Source organism: Strigops habroptila, chromosome Z (genome assembly GCF_004027225.2).
Source record: "Strigops habroptila isolate Jane chromosome Z, bStrHab1.2.pri, whole genome shotgun sequence".
Lineage (NCBI taxonomy): Eukaryota > Metazoa > Chordata > Aves > Psittaciformes > Psittacidae > Strigops > Strigops habroptila.
Window position 1 is genome coordinate 37,782,997 of NC_044302.2, and position 19,956 is coordinate 37,802,952.

The window sequence follows — 19,956 nt, forward strand, 5'->3', positions numbered from 1 at the left end:
TTATTTTATTTAGTGGCACCTGCTGTGTAGTTCTCAACATAAATAGAGCCCGCTTGCAGCAAATCACAGATGTTTTACACACGAAAAATGGACATGAATCAATCACTAAAGGAAAAGCAGAAGAAGTGGGAAGGCCAAAGGAGGAGAGGCAAAGAAACTTTGCTTTACATTTTCTTGGCGTTTTCTTACTTAACAGTGCTCTACTGCTGTTAGTTTTTAGTTAAAACCTTGCTTAGCACATGCAGGATTACTTTCTTGTCATACTCTCCCTTTCATGAACATGGAGCCAATCAATAATTGGTTTTCCTGTGGAGATGCGGGAAGTGAGCAATGCTTGTTTGGTTTTCTTTTTAATGGATTACTAAAATAAAAAATGCAGTAATGCAATCAAAAATGCTCTTATTTCTAATTATCTAGTTGTCCTTCAACCTCTCCATACAGTTGTATCTGATTTATTATATTTGTGTAGAATGAAGAAAAACATCAGGCTGTGGAGATCTATTTGAAAGGCAGCCATCAGCACTGCTGAGCAAGAGGGGAAAATACTTTGTGAGCTGCTGTTTCAGACACTACATCGCTTTTATTTTATGTAAAACCTTCTCTTGTCTCCTCCCAGCCTCTCATAGTTCTTCCATATAAATTCAGTATATTTCAGCTTTAAATATGATATAGTTATGAATCAGAGCTCCAAGACACTTAGGAAGGAGAAAGAAGGCTCGATCAAAAAAAAAAAAAAAAAAAGGATGATCTGTCATTTTTGAAAAAATTGTTGCTTTTTACAATGTACTGAAAGCTACAGACACATGGGCATGCCCTCTGATACTGTAGGGCAGAGTATCTCATCGGTTTTTCCAGTGATGAAATGATATTATTAGCTATATTAACTTTGCTAAGGAGTACCAGAGATTGAGTAATTATTAATAAAAAACAAATACTACAGAAATAACAGCTAAACTTTACTTCATTTGTGGTTTGGATTTGGTGGGGGTTTTTGGTGGTGGTGGTGGTGTGTTTGGGGTTTTTTACTTTATATTCTAAATATTGCATTGTCTTTTCAAAATAATTGAAGGATAATCTCTCTGAATCTTTTGGAGGGCTGCTTCTGTTTACATGAGGATCCTGTGTCTTGGTCAAGCTATCATGATACATTTTGAACAAAGACAGTGTCTCAGCTCCCTGGCAGTATTGTCAGGAGGTGCCCTACAAAGCTGGGTGTGCAAGGCTGTGACTATAACTATCTCATGGCAATGGCCTGACATACAGGTCTGGAGGATCATTGCCCACAGTTTCCTGGCTGTGGGATGACTGTTTCAGTAGGTTTTTACGTGGAATGCTTTGTGACAGTACATATCTGTATGTGCTTAGAAGGAGGCTGAGGAGTTAATATCAATTTCAGAATGGCTTAAGGACATAGACGTATAATCATGTTATCTCAGGGTTAATAAAGAAAATTAGTCAGAAGCGTCTAATCTTTAGGTCCCAAAGACAGAAGACCTCCTGGAAAAATAGTTTGCTTCAGGTTTTTTCCCTACTCTCTTTACCATTTATTATTTAGGGTTTTTTTTCAGACTGTTTCATGTTCGTATGGCTAAGATTAAGAAAGTTGTTTGCATTAAGCAGACAGTGGGCCATTTAATGCTTTACTCTTCCTCTGTCACATCAGACATCAAACCATACTGGTTCTGCTTAGTGGACAGGACTGATGCCTCTTGCAGGGTAAGAACATCATGGCAGGATAAAGTTGAACAAGTTATGGCACTATATGGAACAAAGGTGCCACTGCTTTTGCCTTTAAATGTGGTTCCCTGGGTGAAGTAAGACATACTTGACCACTGATTTCAGTAGACTGCCCACCAGAAATCCTAATATCTAAGGTGTTACTGACAGCCGAGGTAAAATGTGTTTCTCTTTTCTGAAGTGAGCAGTTTGCAAGAGTGCATCTGTGCAATGACCACTCAAGGGTCTTACTTAATCTACCAATGAGATGTAGCTTCCTTATCCAGGGCCGATTAACAGCACGCTTCCAATCATACCATGCATTAGCCCATTAATATAGTTGTACATAGAGTATCTGTGGGTATAAATTGCTAAGAATGATGATTACTGTAGCAAAGATAAATATCTCTGTGAAGTAATTATCCACTCTTTTAATATGCAGTATGTTTCTCTTTCTAGCTGTCTGGTTTCTGTATATTGGTTTTCTTCAGCAAAAATAAATGCAGCTTTCTTTAGAATTCTGAGATTTGAAGAATTAGTACACAGATCTCTGTATTTAGAACAAGTACTGAAAACACAGTAACAAAACCAGAAGGCAACTTTACTACAAGTAGCTAAGATCATGAAGTCAGCAATTTCTTCTGGGAAGGAGGTTTCAAAGCAAAACTGAAAAAAGGACATCTTTATCTTGGCTTCAATAGAATACCCTCACGAAAGAAAATTGAGACATTATACAATGTGCTCCTTTTCAAGAATACACACCCAACCAAGTCAAAAGCCTTCCTGTAAGTTTAAGGAGGCAGATGACTGCAACAGCCTTCTCATGAAGCTGAATAAATCCAGCATTTAGCAATCTATATAATCATGAAATTAAACTTCTTCAACCTCAACCTGACAACATATCTGTCAATATTCACCCATTTGAACAGTCAAAATGATTTCAGGTAGACAAATACAGTTTGTTTAAGTGAGAAGGAATAATACAATTTTGAAATAAGGAAGTGATTTACCCCATGTACTCTGCTTTCGTGAGTCCTCAACACAGCTCTGGGGCCCCTAACACAAGAGGGTTGCAGGCCTGCTTGAGCAAGTGCAGAGAAGGCCACGAAGATGATCAGAGGCAGAGAGCACCTCTGCTATGGAGACAGGCTGAGAGAGTTGGGCTTGTTCAGCCTGGAGAAGAGAAGGCTTTGGGGAGATTTTAGAGCACCCTTTCAGTGCCTAAAGGAGGCCTGGAAATCTGGAGATGGGAAATCTGACTTTTTACAAGGGACAGGACAAGGCGGAACGGTTTTAAACTGAAAGAGGTGATATGTAGATTAGACCTTAGGAAGGAAGCCTTTACTATGTCTCACTAGGGTGGTGAGACATTGTCACAGGTTGTCCAGAGAAGCTGTGGCTGCCCCACCCCTGGCAGTGTTCAAGGCCGGGCTGGACGGGGCTTTGAGCAACCTGGTCTAGTGGAAGGTGTCCCTGCCTGTGGCAGGGGAGTTGGAACTAGATGAACTTTAAGGTCCCTTCCAACCCAAACCATTCTATGAGTTCTTTTAAATTTCTACTCTAGAAATTTTGCTTCTTACAATAACATGTAAATTTTAGTCTTTTCTAACACTGGAAAGCTTGGGTCAGGAGTGCATGAACTGTTTATCAGAAATATTCGATCACGTTTTGCCTGAGGCTGCAAAATTCTTTATTTTACTGTGGGAAAACTATGCATCCTCCTGTGATTAATGATCCTAGGTGTCATTATTTGTAGTTGTGTGAAATTTGAGATGAGGATTTTTTTTTTTCCCTGTAACCCCTTTTTAGACATGTTTTTTCATAGTCTGACTTGCTGATCTGTTTCACTAACTTTATGTAAGAATTTTAATGTACTTTTTAAAATATTTTCATTCTTATCAATTTTTAAGTGAGAATGAGCTGGTTTTGTGTGCTAAAAAGTGACAAAGGGTGGTTTTGTTGGGCTATGTCTACACAGCTGAAGGCAGGCAAATAAGAACTCACTCCAAACCAACTCGACCTGAATTTGGTCCAGACTAGAAGCTGTGTAACCACATTAGCATGGCACTGAGCCCAAGCTAATAAGCCCTACTAAGAGGCACTAAAGCAGTTATACAATTTTTGGATCAGAGCTGGCTTGCCTCCAGCTAGCTTGGAGTATCACCAGGATGATCTCAGGTTTGTCAGGAAAACACACTATAGACAGAGTCTCAGATACCTGACACATATAGGGTTAACCAGTACTATAAACTTGTTTTTTAGCTTAGTGTAAGAAAGAAATATGCAGCAAGCAAATGTGAAAACTGCAGATTTTAGGCAGGGATATTTAGGAAGCACATTCCTTGATATTCTAGTTATTATTCTTTCAACTTTTTGCATTAACAGATCCATCTGGGAGATGTTTTTTTAAATACCACTTGAAGGGAGGGCACAAAGTATATGTTCATATGACTTAGGCAAAGTTAGTAAAAAACCTGTTGTTCAAGTCTTTAATTTTCTTTTGTCACATGTTTAAATTTTTTTTTCTCAGTTCAAAGACACTCTTTGTTTCAGTGTTTCCAGTCACTTTTTCTAAGTGTCAGAATCCATTCTTATATTAAATAGAATTATTCTTGAAGCTAGACCTTGGGATGAATTTCTGCTAGCTTCGTAAAGTAACTCTTCATGAGCTTACATGTCTGTCTTGATTTTTAGGTATTTTTCTTCTAGGCAGAGACTCAATTTCTTGACGCATCCTTCCCTTTGAAATAGTTGGGGTGGGAGTAGTGATGGAAACACACTGTCATCAGAGCTAGAAAGGCTTATTGCATCCTAAGCCTTGTGACTGTGATTATGAGTACTCCTCTAGACACATGAAGGATGATGTACTGTTCTTCAGTTGGCCATAAACAGGCTTCAAAGAGACTGATTCTCTAGAATGATATCAGCAGAGCAGAGCGTCTATTATTTCCTCTGTTTGTCTGTCATCCAGTATGACTCCTAATGTATTTTCATTTAAATCCTATCTGGTTTTCTATAAAGCAAATTAACTAGTTCTTCACTTAAATCACGTGAACAATATACCCTTAAAAGTATTCTCCTGAGTATTCCCATTTTTTAAAACATGACAGTTCTCTATAGAGAGGAAAGAGCGTTTGAAATAATGTCGGGTATTTTGCCAAGTCTGTCAAAAGAGTAACACTTCCACTTTCTCAGTTCTGTCTCATTAAAATTGTATTCTAATTCTGTCTCAACTTGGTCTCTTTGCTTCATAAGTCATTGCCTGCTCATTACTTGTAGTGTGAGAGATGAAATTTATTCAAACCTGATAGCATGGATAAAGAATTGAAAGGCAGGCAGCTGGCAGAAATGAAATTAGCTTATTCTAATGCTTTTTTGACAGGATTTTTTTCATTGCCATGGGTTACTAAAGTGTCAGTTTGGATTTGTGGTACTGTCTTTGTTAGGTTTGTGGTGGTTCTTTTAAAACACTCTTAAATGCTAAACTATGCCTTCCTTTGTCACATCGATTGAAATAATGTTCAATGACTGTTGATAATCTGGTCAGATATTACTTGCTAGAGTAGTCTGAAATTATTTTATTATTATAGTTGTCTAACAAAGATTAAATTTTTGCAATTGTTTTAAAGTGGATTCTTCAGCCCAGTATTTAGATAAAAAGGATATACATAGTAAGGTCTGGACAAGTGATAGAAAATGCAATATGACTTACATGCAATTTAATGAGGAATGCAGAGAGGAACTGAGCTTTCTAACACAAATATTCTCTCTCAAGCTTTGAATGTCAAAAGAATACACTAAGGAATTTCTAATTTTGAATATAGCAGAGTATTAGAAGCAAATTGACTTAAAGCACAGCACTTTTCCATTATAAAATTGAGTTGTTAAGGAATTATATGGTCTAATTACTCAACTTGGTATTTTTGACTACTTGGATTATGAACAGATATTGTCATTAACTAGCTAATTAAATTGACTGCAATAACAAGCAGTAATTTAGAAATATGTTCTAAATTAGTTTTTATATGAAAGCAAAGTCTTTGTTGATCTGTGCATGTGATTAATGTCAAGTGTCATGAATTAGCTCAGGGATCTCTGGTGGAGGAGAGGCACTATAAAGAGAAGTATCTGTGTATTTGACAGAAACAGATGCAGTCAGAGGAGCAGTTTCTATTCAATTAAAAATCCGAATTAGAAAATATTAATAAGTATGCATATGTGTATTTTCTGGAAGCATACAACATAATGGCTCAGTACAAAGAGAGTGAATTATATTTTTCTCTCTAAAGGCAGCACATTATTTAGATGCAATGCAACTGATTCTATCATCCCAGAATTTTCTTGCTTGAATTACTTCACATTTTGCTACTCAGAAAATAAAATATACGACTTTTAATCTTTATATCTTTATATCTTTATATCTATATATCTTTATATATTATATCTTTATATAGTATAAACACCTTCAAGTAAATTGGTTGTTAACAGCTGAAATAGCCTGTTAATTAAACATGGTGTCTTAAAAGCTTTCAGGAAATGCTGAATTTCATTTCATAAACATGAAAATGCCCTCTGTATTGCATTTGGATTTGTGACATTGTCTTTGTTAGGTGTGTTTGTTGCTGGTTTTAAACATACACTAGCTTAAATGTTAAAATATGCTTTCTTCTGTCACATCATTTGATGTTCAATATCTGCATTCAAAACATTGACTGAGAGTACACTGAACTTACATTCAAGTGGAGCAGTTTGACCAGGATACTCTGCAGGAAATACATGCTATTGGGACCTACACACTTGATCAGTAAGGGGATTCTTTGTTCTAGATTTTGCTTTCTCTTCCTGTGTAATAGCCGTGTCATACTATTCCTGTATTTCTTCACTGTTTGTATGATAGATGTTTTGGATGAAATGATTTACCAAAGGATTTAATCATAAAAGCACAAAAGATACAGACAGCAGTGGGAAAGAGAACTGTTATAGATCTTCAGTGGGAAAAACATCAAAGATATTCCAATATAGTAAGACATCTGAACTAATTCCTAAACGATATTTGACACCAATGAGGTAACAGGATATGAACCCCAGAGGACTGATGAGCTCAGCCTGCAGCAGTCCAAGTGTTACTGTTTTCAGTACTCTCAGCTGGGGACAGACAAAATGTCATCTCAGGTATCCTCCTTTTAGTAACAAAATCCTGTAGGGAAACAAGGGATGGTAAGAACTAGATTTTCTTTTTTAGTCATTTATCTTTATAGAAACAGAGAGGTCCTTGACAGTTTAAGATTTCTAGGGTCGATTAAGGTAAGCAGTGATAGACAGGTATAAATTTTCTCTTTCAAAGACCACCTTAAAAGAGTTTTAACAGAAAAAATCATATGTCTAAAAATCTTTTTATACTGTGCAGCTATGTATGCTCAAGCTGTACACCATAAATTGAGCAGTGAATTATAAGGATAATTTTATTTATCTTGCACTGATAAATGATAACGAGGTTTTACATTTCTCTGATACAAATGAAATCTCAGTGAATAATCAGTTCTTAAGTTCGATCATGAAAAATCAAAACATGCATACCTGGTGTTAATTAAAATGGAAATAAGTTTTTGAATAAAAGAATTTTCTGAAAAGCATTTGAGTTGAACAAGATGTTTTTCTTCATCATATGGAAGCAAAAAGTTATGAGATTGGAGTACATCTTGACTCACAGTTCTCAAGATAAATGAGCTAAATACTCTCCATCCTGAGCCTTGAGAGATCCTGCCTAGGAAGCTGCAGGTCCATTACTAAGTGTTTTCTAAAATTAATGACCAATTTGAGGGATGGTTGGCACACGAAATGCAAATTAAATACTTGTATTTAAGAAGGAGAGTGATCAAGACAAGAATTAACCTCAAGAACTTGCAAAGCTTTAGAAGAAATTCTGGAGGAAGGAATAGTTGAAGGTACAGAGGTAGGTAAGGGGTAAATTGAAATTGGGGTTTTAAAGTTACCTCCTGCTGAATTAACAAATATATTTTTCTGTTTAGAAAATTGTATCTATTATCAAAAGATGGATAATCTTACTTATCATGACTATAAGTTTGTGAAACTGATATAGCTTTCTGATACAAGTAATAGGAGCAAGAACATTAAAGAGGTTGATAAATTTGTGGAAGGAACTGAGGCATCATAATTGAGCAGGCTGGACTTATGATCTAGGAGGGCATAACCCCATCACATTTGTTCCTAAGCAGATGCAAAAGATTTGCAAGAAATTCTAATAGATGGTCTTAAACTACTTCTCGGAAAGATTCATGGGTACACATGCACCCTGAATTTCTCATAGTCCTTATTCAGAGTAGTATCTGTGAATAGGGTAGGACAGCATAAGTAGGACTAGATAAGTGCTTCAAAGAAAGTATGGGGAATTAAACAAGACCATTACAAGCACCTGCGTTAAGACAGCTGAAGAGTAACAAGGGATGTCATGTCTGAGTCACTTTAACATTACAAGTGGGGGGATTTATTCTTTTGACAAATTAACTCCAAATGCTATGCTCTAGTTGAGGGGGAGAGGGATGTGATTGTGATTGTGAGCAACTTCATATATGTGTTTACAGACAGAAAGGAGTTGAGGTGGAAACAGACTATTTATCTTAGGAAGATGTATTACAGAACATGATCATGAAGTTGCACAGTGTTTGTTAAAAGTTAAATACATGTCTGATGAGAAGCTTCTTACTGCTGACGTTTTCAGAAGTGTCTATAAGTGTAATGTGACTTGCATGTTGCTCACTTGCTAAATACAGTTAGACTAATTCAAATGAGAAATATAACGGCCTGTCTTTTGTAAAGCTTAGAGGTAAGGCTAGATAAATAGCCAACAATGAAGCCATTGTACATGAAATTATATTTTCATTTTAACACAGAAAATAGAATTCTTGCATGGGTAGGAACTAACAGCTTTTTGGTCACATTTTTAAGGCTATTTAACCTACTGAAGTTCCAGAGAGTACCGATTGAGATTTTGATTTGTTTTTCATCACATAGATACTGATCCAGGTTTTCAGAACTGTAAAAAAAAAAAAAACCAACCCAAAAAAACCAAACAAACCACCTTGGTTGTTCGTTTTGGGCACACATGCATAGTACAGTGAAGGTACTATTCAAAGTAAAAAATAGATAGAGTGCAATTAACATTTCAGGTCATCCATAAATCAGGTTCAAGATACTTGAACTGAAAAGAAAAAGTTATTTCTTATTAGTAGACTCCTTACAGAGATTTTTATATAGCTTATTGAGTAGCCATGAAATAACCTTTTCAATCACAATTAACTCCCCATGAGATACCAAGTGAGTTGTTTAATGCAAAATTAATAGATGCCTCCATTCAGCCATTCTCCTTGCTATTTCTGTTCAAGTGCACAACACCGAGATTTTTCTCTGTACAGAGACCATAAGTCGAAAAGAGAAGCATTAGAAAAGTCCTGTCAGAGTCAAAGATGTCCTCCCTGTATCACTCACTATGACAACATTTTTCCTCATATTCCTTAGGGGGATTACCAAGCCATTTAATTCCTGACAGAAAAGTCCACACACTGCTAGTGAAATGGCTTTCCTGGAAAGCTGCAGTAGTTGTTATCTTCATAGCAATCGGGACTTATCTCAACATAAAAACCTTCTTGAGCATTTGCTTTTTTCCAAGATTACCTCCTAGTATGTTAAAACAGAAGAAATGCTGTTAAAAGACTGGCAGGTGTCCCTGTGGCCAGAGATCTGGTTCTACAGAAAAAAGACACGGTATCTTTCCATTTTGCACTAAACCAAAGAAACAAGGGGGAGATGTGTCGGTGACAGATTCTACCTGATCATTCTTGTTATTTGACTAAGGCCAGTCCGAATTCCCCTTTGTCAGCTAGTGATGTGATCCTCATGGCAATCTGTAATTCCTTATCATTCAACCAATGAGGTCAGCAGCCAATTCCAGGTGCTGAAGCCCAGGGCCTAATGTACAACCTGATCATAGTATAAAGGGCGCAAATGCCAGGGCACTAACTATACAGTCTTTTAAAGGACAGTCATCTTATTCCTGTTTGTGCCCATGATGTTGTGCATGCTACCCACTCACTGACCATGTGACAATAGGAAGAAAAATGTAAACAGGTTTCAGGTGACTGAGTAGTTGTGTGCCTACACAGGTCACTGTGGTGAAAGTTGGTCTGTAACAGAGAAGTGCTTCTACAAGCAGAAAGATGTTGTAAGCCATATAGAGTAATTATTGATAACTCTGTGTATGAAGCAAAATATCCTGCCATCTATCAGGGGACTGAGGTGTCACCATTGCCCCTCTCTGCTATTTTACCCGTGTCTTTTTAATTGACTATATTACTTTGTGATTGGTGCGTTGTCTTATATTTGGTTTCAAAAAGGGAAGGAAAAAGAATAAAGGTGTCAATAGATGCTGACCTTGCCATATAACTTAGAGGTAAACTTCAAGCTTCCTACCCAGAGTTCTATGACTCAGGGAAGAAGTGAAGGCAGGGAGAACTTTAGATACTTCTGCAGTTTATGCCTGTGCCATGAGCAACCCCTGTTTTTGGAAAGGCTTGGCCCTACAATACTTTTTCCTGTGGCTTGAGGAACTGTTAACCTCTTGTCTTTGCCGAAGTACGTTTGCTTGTCAATCTTCTGGACAACTTGAGAAGGGCAGCTAGCCTCTCCTCTGAAACAATACGACTGATGCTTTTGTGGTTTTGCTGACCCCCTCAGAGTTTATCTCGGCTCAATGGACTTACATAATATCGGCTCCTTGCATATTTTCCAAAGGTTCTCTTAGGTGTAAATCTTACCACAATGCACAGCTAAATATCATTCATCTGGAATGACAGCCACACATTTGCTCTTGCTGTCATTCTGCCACTCAAGTGCTGGTTGTACTTAAGGAAGGCCACCAGCAATGATCAACACTCCAGCTGCTGAGATGGTAGCCAAGCCTCACTCATTCTTTTTCTCTATCCTTCTGCTAGCTCCTTTAGTCCGTTTTGTGTTTCAGTGTAGCAATATAGCAAGACATGTGGTGGAACTGCCACTGCCAGCCCCATGTTTTGTTCCTCATTCTGTCTCTGACTTGGAACAGTCTCACTGCCTCAGCCTTTCTGCCTCAGCTTTTACAGAGCATTTTACAAAGTCCTTTGAGATCTACAAATGCAATAGATTACTCAGACACAACTTAGAATCCCATGTGTTCAATTAAGATGTAAATGACAGACATGCATTCTAATTTTATTTTTTGGAAAGCCTTATAAAATATCTTTGGAATGTAATTTGTGACCCTGTGGAAACTGACACTTGGTTTTAAAAGCAGCTTTTGTTTTTGTCTGTTTCAGTGAAACCCTTTCTGTTGATGCATAGTTATTTAAGGAAATAAATGCAACTTCGAACAAGCTAAGCTAATGGAGCTTTAATGTGCAGGGAAAGAATTACAGCATACAGGGAATTTTGGTAGGACCAGAGCTACAAAGAAGTTGCCACATTCGTTTAAAGTGTGGTTAAAACTCGGGTTTGGGAAAAGACAAAAGACTGTAGAATTGGATAATTACTTTATGAATGTGGATGTAATGGAGAGAGATCATTGGTTTCATAGGTCTGTGTTAGATTCCCACAGCCCTGAACAAACAGCTCTCAGGCTTATATTTTCTAAGCTTTTGTCTTCCCACTTTGGAATTCTGACTACGGGCACATTACCAAGCCAACTGGATTCACTACAAAGCTCCAGTGTAGCTCTTTTTATCACAGAGATCAAGACAACAATTGTGTGCCTACAAGAAAAGAACAACTAAAACCATCGAGCAAACATTAAAAGAACAATTCTAGAGATAGTTGCCTTTGAACTGCAATAATGGGCAACATTCAGTCCTGAGATCTGAATTCTGAGTAAAAGGAATTCATTTCTAACTGCCTTTCCTTGTAATTATCCAAGCTGTTGGCACCATATATTTTCAGCAGCATTAATTTTGCACAACATAATATTTTGTAGTTGTGCTGAACCCACACAATGGCAGCATTGTAAACCTGCTTTATGAAGTTAGTTTTGTTTGTTATAGAGTTCGTATATGAAAAAGGAAGAAATTTAAATTTTGTGTTGGCTTCTTCCCAAACCACAGAAAATGGAGTATTGTTTTACAAGAGCTTGTTCTGAAATATCACTTCCTGAATGTAAAAGAAGTATGGTGTTTGTGCAGATGCATTCCACAAGCATGCACAAAGTCCAGCTGAAAAAATATAGTAAGATCTGACCTTTTTTTTTTTTTTATTTCCAGAATAATCCAGTTTCACACTTTTGGGAGGACTCGGGGTGTGTGGAGATAATACAGTTTTAAAATAAATGCTTCATTTTGCAATACCCAAAAAGTAATATGAGTTGGAATCTACCAGGCACTAGTAATTCAAAACAAACATTCTCTCTGAGGATCTTTGACCACTGTTATTTTAGTTCTGGCACTACAAAACTAAGGCATAGAAGTAGTCTCAGTGAATCATCCTGCACTATTTTATTCCTCCTTCTCTCCCTCTGCCTTTTTAGTAGATTGGTTTTGGAATCACTGTTAATCAGCTGCCTGAAGCTTTATTTTTTTCTTGGAAGGAGGTTACATGATTAGAAAAGTCCTCCCCAGATATTTTGGTTTTAATAGAAGAAAAAGAGAATATAAAGTGAGCTCAAACATCCAATTTTAGATTGGCCTTTTTGGACAGTGTGTGGATAGACAATGAAGTATGCATGTTATGTGCAGTCTAGGCAAACTGAATGTTATTTATGACCCATAAGTGATGAAGAGGAACAAAATTTTCTACTTCTGTCGATTGAAATATAGACAGATGTGCAGTCCCTGTTTGCCATCTTCACCTCCTCTGGTTGCAAGAGGGAAGGAGGGTTGCAAGTGTTAGAAATCATAACGTTTGATTAACAGAAGTTTGATTAAGTTTTAATCAATATATATGTATATAGTATTTAGTCTCACTGATTTGGTTGATTTGTGTTTTGTTAAGTTTGTTACTAGGTCAGAAAAGCCTAGTATCTAGGATGTGGACGTAGATTTATGAGACTATTCAAGCGATATCCTTATGGGGTGGTGGTTTGGTAGGAACAGCACTTTAAAGATTATTCAAGTAGAACTTTTAATTGTGCTGAGAAACAGAGTTGTATACTAAGAACCAGTCAAGGAGAGAGAGAAGAATATTGGCGCAAGCACAATCGCTGGGATTTATCCAGGACTCTAAAAGGTAAAAAGGACATAGCGAGGAAGACGTCTTACTTCATCTGAGGAAGACTACTTACTTCATCCTGACGACCACCAGAAGGGGGCTCCGCAAGCGCAGAAACAACTGATGATGTAATCAGGAGATGATGCAATTTATAAATACATATGTATGAGAGGAGGATGTAACCTGTTGAATATACATTAGATTGTGAAATCTCAGTAGGATAAATTGCGGGCGCGTTGTGACGGTCTTTGGAACCAGATTTGGGTGGGTACCCCTGGTTCCCGGGGCCTCGAAATAAAGCACCACATATAACCTCCTTAGAGTGGTTATGTGTTCTTCTCTCCGCTAACAGTTTTGGCGACCCAGATGGGACCTCGCGGGCATTGCTGAGGCGGCTCGCATATCGATTCAGCTCCAGCCAGCACCGAGTGATTCTCGGGGAGCCATCGACCGCGACCGACCTCTGGTGCTCTCGACGGACCAATGGCATTGGTAAGAGATGGTGCTTTGTTATCTGGTATTGGTACCATTTTCTGGTCTGGTAAAAGCCTGCCTGTTAGACACGGCGAAAGCCATGCGTGGTTGGGCTACGGAGCTCCAAGGGGAAGCCTAGGTGCCGTCCGTCAGACAGTGGCGAAAGCTCTGCAGGTTCGGCAACAGTGGCCTGGTCTGGTAAATTATTTGGTATATTTTTATATTTTGTAATTTAATTTGTCTGTATTTGTATGAATTAGAGGATCAAGTCCGCTGGCCGGAGAATGGAACTTTAGACTATGATACGATTATGCAATTAATGTTATTTTGCAAACGGGAAGGAAAATGGGACGAGGTCCCATATGTGGAACTATTCTTTATGTTAAAGAAACAATGATGAATGGAGAAAGGTGTGTGGAATAATGGTTGTTAGTACAAAATCGAGTGAACAATGTAAAGGCTGTGCGGGTGAGAAGAAATGCATGGGATGCATGGCTGTGAATAATGTTTTGCAACATCAGAGAGAGGATGATGATTTTGATTTGTTGATAGCCCCATCAGCTCCGTCAGCCCCACCTGCTCTAAAAAGCGGGGAAGTAAGGGATGACGTTGATGATGAGAACCTAGAAGTAGATAAAGGATGTGAATGTAGAGAAGAACGGGAATATCCCATCACCCCAATTTCACATCAGACCCAACAGCGAGATATGCAGGGTAAAGAGGCAAGGATTCAAACGTCCAGTGTATTATTGGCGCCGCTACATCAGGGAGTAGGTACAGAGGGACCTGTGTATGTTAAGATTCCTTTTTCCCCGGGAGATTTGGTGCTTTGGAAACAATCCGCTGGGGCTTATGCCAAGAACAATGAATTGGTCAAAGTTATATAATGTCAGACAGGAAAAGACAGAATCTCCGTCCGTGTTTTTGGAGCGACTTAAAGAAGTGGCCAGGAAATATACGGATCTGGATGTAGAAACGGAACAGGCTAAGGCTCAGCTGGCTCTAATTTTCTTAGGGCAATCTCAGGATGATATCAGGAAGAAATTGCAGAAATTAGAGGGTGCTGAGTTACGTGATTTAGATAAGCTGCTGGAAACAGCTTGGAAAGTGTATAATAACCGAGAAGAAGACGGTGCTCAGAGGCAGCAGCGAAATTTATTGGCTATAATACAAGGCAGAGGACAAGGTACCCTAGGTAATAGGAGTAGAGGTAGAGCAATAATGCGTGGGTGAGGAAGAGGATTTGAAACACTTTATAATCCAGGGTCAGGATCAGGCAGATTAGGCATTAATCAATGTGCCTATTGTAAACAGGAGGGGCATTGGAAAAATGAATGCCCTCAGAGACTGAGACGGGACCCACAACCTGGATACTCCTTCGGGGAATCCGAGGTAGCAAAAGCCATGGCCCTGGGAGAATATGGAAGTCAGAGCTGACTAGTATCAGGAAAAGGTGAACCACTAGTAAAAATAAGGCTGGGGGAAGAGGAGGTACAATTTTTAGTTGATACTGGTGCAGCTTATTCTGTGTTAAATGACCTGTATGGGAAAATAGGGAATAAGACTGCCACAATAATAGGGGCCACAGGGAGAGAGGAAGTGCGGCCATTCATGCGACCCCTGGAATTACGGTTTGGGGGAAAGGAATTGATACATGAGTTTCTACACATGCCAGACTGTCCTGTTTCCCTGTTGGGACGAGATTTATTATCAAAATTAAATGCCAAAATTATTTTTGAAAATGGGGAATTGATTATGCAGGTACCGGAATCACAATCCGGACAGATACTAGTGTTAAAGGACAGTCCAAAGGCCCGAATACCTAGGGAAGTAGAGGAAGCAGTGATTCCCACAGTTTGGGAAACAGAAATCCCGGGAAAATCAAAGATAGCTCAGCCGGTAGTAGTGGAATTGAAAGAAGGGGCAAGACAGGTATGGATAAAACAATATCCCATAAAATTAGAGGCACGATATGGGATAGTAAAAACAATTGAGAAATTTTTAAAATTTGGAATTTTAGAGGAATGTGAATCAGAACGTAATACACAAATTTTTCCAGTAAAGAAACCGAATGGTGAATACAGGTTAGTACAGGACCTAAGGGCAATAAATGAAATAACAAAGGATATCTATCCGGTAGTGGCTAATCCATATACATTGTTGACATCTGTAAAAGAGAAATATAAATAGTTTACAGTAATAGATTTGAAAGATGCTTTCTTCTGCATTCCCCTTGGCAAAAGCAGTAGGAAACTCTTTGCCTTTGAATGGGAAAACCCACACAATGGACGTAAGACTCGGTTAACCTGGACGAGACTTCCACAAGGATTCAAGAATAGCCCGACGCTTTTTGGAAATCAGCTGGCAAAAGAATTGGAACTCTGGGTAACTCAAGGAAAAATTCAGGTACCAAGGATACAATATCTCTTACTGCAATATGTCGATGATATATTCATTGCAACTGAACAAGAATCACTGTGCATACGAGTAACAATAGAGATTCTGAATCAATTGGGACTAAATGGGTATAAGGTTTCGAGGGAGAAGGCCCAGATTGCCTGCACTACTGTAATGTATTTGGGCTGTGAAATCTCCCAGGGACAACGGAGGTTGGGAATTGATCGTATAAAGGCAATTTGTGCTATTCCGGAACCTCGGAATTTACATGAACTGAGAACATTCCTTGGAATGGCGGGTTGGTGCAGGTTATGGATATCGGACTATGGACTGATAGCTAAACCTTTATATGAGGCACAGAAATCTCAGACGTTCGTTTGGGAAGGGTCCCAAAAGAAAGCCTTTAAGGAGCTAAAAGAAGCCTTAATAAAAGCACCTGCCCTGGGATTACCGGATTTAACCAAGGACTTCCAGCTGTTTGTGCATGAGAGACAAAGATTGGCATTGGGAGTCCTGACGCAGAGACTGGGAAGCTGGAAGCGACCAGTGGGATACTTCTCCAAACAGCTGGATCCGGTAAGTGCTGGATGGCCATCGTGCCTAAGAGCAGTAGCAGCAACAGTGACTTTAATACAAGAAGCAAGAAAATTGACTTTAGGAAAACATATTGATGTATATGTGCCTCACATGGTAATGACTGTTTTAGAACAAAAAGGGGGGGTACTGGCTATCCCCAAGTCGGATGATGAAATACCAGGCGGTGTTAACTGAACAAGATGATGTGACTCTAAACACAACTAACTTGTTGAACCCAGCAGTTTTCTAGATACAACTACAGAGGACGGCATATTAGAACACGATTGTGTGGAAACGATTGAATATACATATGCGACGAGGGCCGATTTGAAGGATACCCCACTTGAGCAACCTGATCGGGAACTTTTTACTGATGGAAGCAGTTTTGTGGAAGGTGGGGTCCGTTATGCTGGGTATGCAGTAACCACACAAAACGCCCTAATAGAAGCAAAAGCTCTGCCCCCAGGGACTTCAGCACAACGGGCAGAGATAATAGCTCTCATCAGAGCTTTAGAACTGAGCAAAGGAAAGCGAGTAAATATATGGACAGATTCGAAATATGCATTTGGTGTGGTCCATATACATGGAGCTCTATGGAAGGAACGAGGGCTCCTGTCCTCACAAGGGACAAATATAAAATACCAAGAGGAAATTCTGAATTTAATAACTGCTGTGCAATTACCAGAACAGGTGGCTATCATGCACTGTAAAGCACATCAAGGAGGAAATTCTAAGATAGCCGAAGGAAATACATTTGCGGATCGGATGGCTAGACGAATTGCACGACAGGTACAGACTGTTATGGCCCTGGTACCAACAAAGGTAAGCCCATTACAGAATTATATGTGTCAAAGACCAAGATACTCGGAAGAAGATGTTAAATTAGCCGAATTAGTAAAGGCTCGACTGAATCCGGAAGGATGGTACGTAACCACTACTGGACAAGTGGTAGTACCACCTGCCATCATGCAGACAATTTTACAAACCGAACATCAAAAATGTCATTGGGGGGCAGAGGCATTGGTAACATATTTAAAACGAGGAATAATCTCTACACAGATGTTAACAATGGCAAAATCCATAGGATTTAAATGTGAAATTTGTTTGAAAAACAATCCAGTAGTCAAAAGGAAAGTAGAAATGGGAAATATCAGAGTAGGTATGGAGCCGGGTGACTATTGGCAAATTGATTTTGTGGAATTACCCAAGACACAGGGATACCGATACTTGTTAGTAGGGGTTGACACTTTTTCTGGATGGCCAGAAGCCTCTCCCTGTTGCACCAATCAGGCTAAGGAAACAGTGAAATGGTTGTTGAAAGAACATGGTGTTTGTGGATATCTCAAGGATAGAGCCGATCACTGCTGTGTGCATATACCAAACGTAACTGCAGATATAGAATATGACAATACTCGCGAAAAATTGAAAAGGAAGCTGCAAAGGAAAAGGAAGAAATAAATCATAATTGGGTAGGAGCACTATTTGATGGATTGGGAATCCACCTTACTGGATGGATTCATTCCCTCATAGAGACAGTGTTTACTCTATTACTTGTGTTCCTTGTAATCTATTTGGTATATTTTTGTATTCGAAAAGAGATAACCCGGAATACCAATTGGACACATAAAATCATTGGAGCAGTGACTCGACAATATCCACGACACCCAACACCTCCACCTTCTACTTATCAGGAAACAACTACATGAGTGAAAATACTTGCAGAAGATGAAGTATTTTCAACGGGGGGAAATGTTAGAAATCATAACGTTTGATTAATAGAAGTTTGATCAAGTTTTAATCAATATGTATGTATATAGTATTTAGTCTCACTGATTTGGTTGATTTGTGTTTTGTTAAGTTTGTTACTAGGTCAGAAAAGCCTAGTATCTAGGATGTGGACGTAGATTTATGAGACTATTCAAGGGATATCCTTATGGGGTGGTGGTTTGGTAGGAACAGCACTTTAAAGACTATTCAAGTAGAACTTTTAATTGTGTTGAGAAACAGAGTTGTATTCTAAGAACCAGTCAAGGAGAGAGAGAAGAATATTGGCGCAAGCACAATCGCTGGGATTTATCCAGGACTCTAAAAGGTAAAAAGGACATAGCGAGGAAGACGTCTTACTTCATCTGAGGAAGACTACTTACTTCATCCTGACGACCACCAGAAGGGGGCTCCGCAAGCACAGAAACAACTGATGATGTAATCAGGAGATGATGCAATTTATAAATACATATGTATGAGAGGAGGATGTAACCTGTTGAATATACATTAGATTGTGAAATCTCAGTAGGATAAATTGCGGGCGCGTTGTGACGGTCTTTGGAACCAGATTTGGGTGGGTACCCCTGGTTCCCGGGGCCTCGAAATAAAGCACCACATATAACCTCCTTAGAGTGGTTATGTGTTCTTCTCTCTGCTAACACAAGGGCAGCAGCCTCTGTGATTTCTGTAGAGAAACAATTAGCTGAGTGACGACTTCCACATGAAATATTTGTCAGGGCACTTAGTTTCTCATCCATACACTTGAAAGGTTACAGGAATACAAAATGGCAATACATTCAAAGCCTTTCCTTTACCCACCATCTACAGGATGCCCTGGAGCTGGTGCAAACTCATGATGAAAGTTTCATCTGATTAAGATAGCAAGCTTACAAAGAAATCACTGCCCCTTGACCACTTCTGAGACCACATCAATTTAATATAAGGAAGTTCTTCTGAGTGACTTGAATTAAAGGAGCACTAGTCGCCTAGAAAGGTGGGGTACAGGAGGAGAAACTGTATTTTGAAATAGCAGGTGTCCTGGATGATTTCATATTCAGCATGACTCAGGTGAAATTCAGGTTGTATTTTGCAGGTTACATTACATGGTCTAGTAAACTTCCAACTTGAAAAGCTTTTTCTCTTCTTTTAACTTTTTTTTTTTTTAATTGGAACTGTGTTTCTACATGTTTACAGAAAAGTGTGTTGCTAGTATCTAGAAAATATGAACTGCAAATAAGCTGTTTTCATACGTTTCAAGATTTTTGGGGGAGTTCTCTAAATTTCACAGGGTTAAAACTTTTCCAGATAATGATATAGCAATGTGATAGCCATTCAAATTGCTACAAGACAAAAAATAAAAAAGAGAGGAGGAGGTCAGGAAACAGTCAGTAGGTGAGGTTTGCAGCCTATTAAAAAAGCAAATACCATTTTAATAACGTTTGTTGTTTTCCTTTTCAGATTTGTAGGCTAAGTGTCTTTGTAACAAGGCAAACAGCCCTCCTCATTTTCTCTATTCTGCTCTAGCCAGGCCTTATAAATTAAGCTGATGTGTTGAAGCATCAACAGAAAACAGACTTTTCCTTTGATCTGAAACTGTAATTGGTCTAGATTTGTGGTATCCTCTAACTTCGGGGCAACTCACATTTAGCATTGCCAAATAGCAGGTAAAAGAATATCCTAACACTGCAAAGTCTCACCAAAATAGACATGGTTAACACGGTCATATCTTCTGCTGTACAGTCAGCCCAAGCATTATTTTTCTTGGTATTATGTACCTCAGAGGCA

The 19,956-nt window shown here is 38.7% G+C and overlaps 1 protein-coding gene across 1 annotated transcript in view; it reads left to right on the forward strand.

Moving 5' to 3' along the window:
* The window catches only part of LOC115601017, a gene marked incomplete at its 3' end in the record, with an annotated part of 58,430 nt that extends 42,638 nt beyond the window's left edge, over positions 1-15,792 (forward strand). Inside the window, 4 exon segments of the mRNA XM_030470546.1 lie at positions 13,327-13,452; positions 13,509-13,632; positions 13,956-14,148; positions 14,882-15,792. Coding sequence (XP_030326406.1) covers positions 13,327-13,452; positions 13,509-13,632; positions 13,956-14,148; positions 14,882-15,792 — 1,354 coding nt within the window.
* Positions 15,793-19,956: the final 4,164 nt, after the last annotated feature.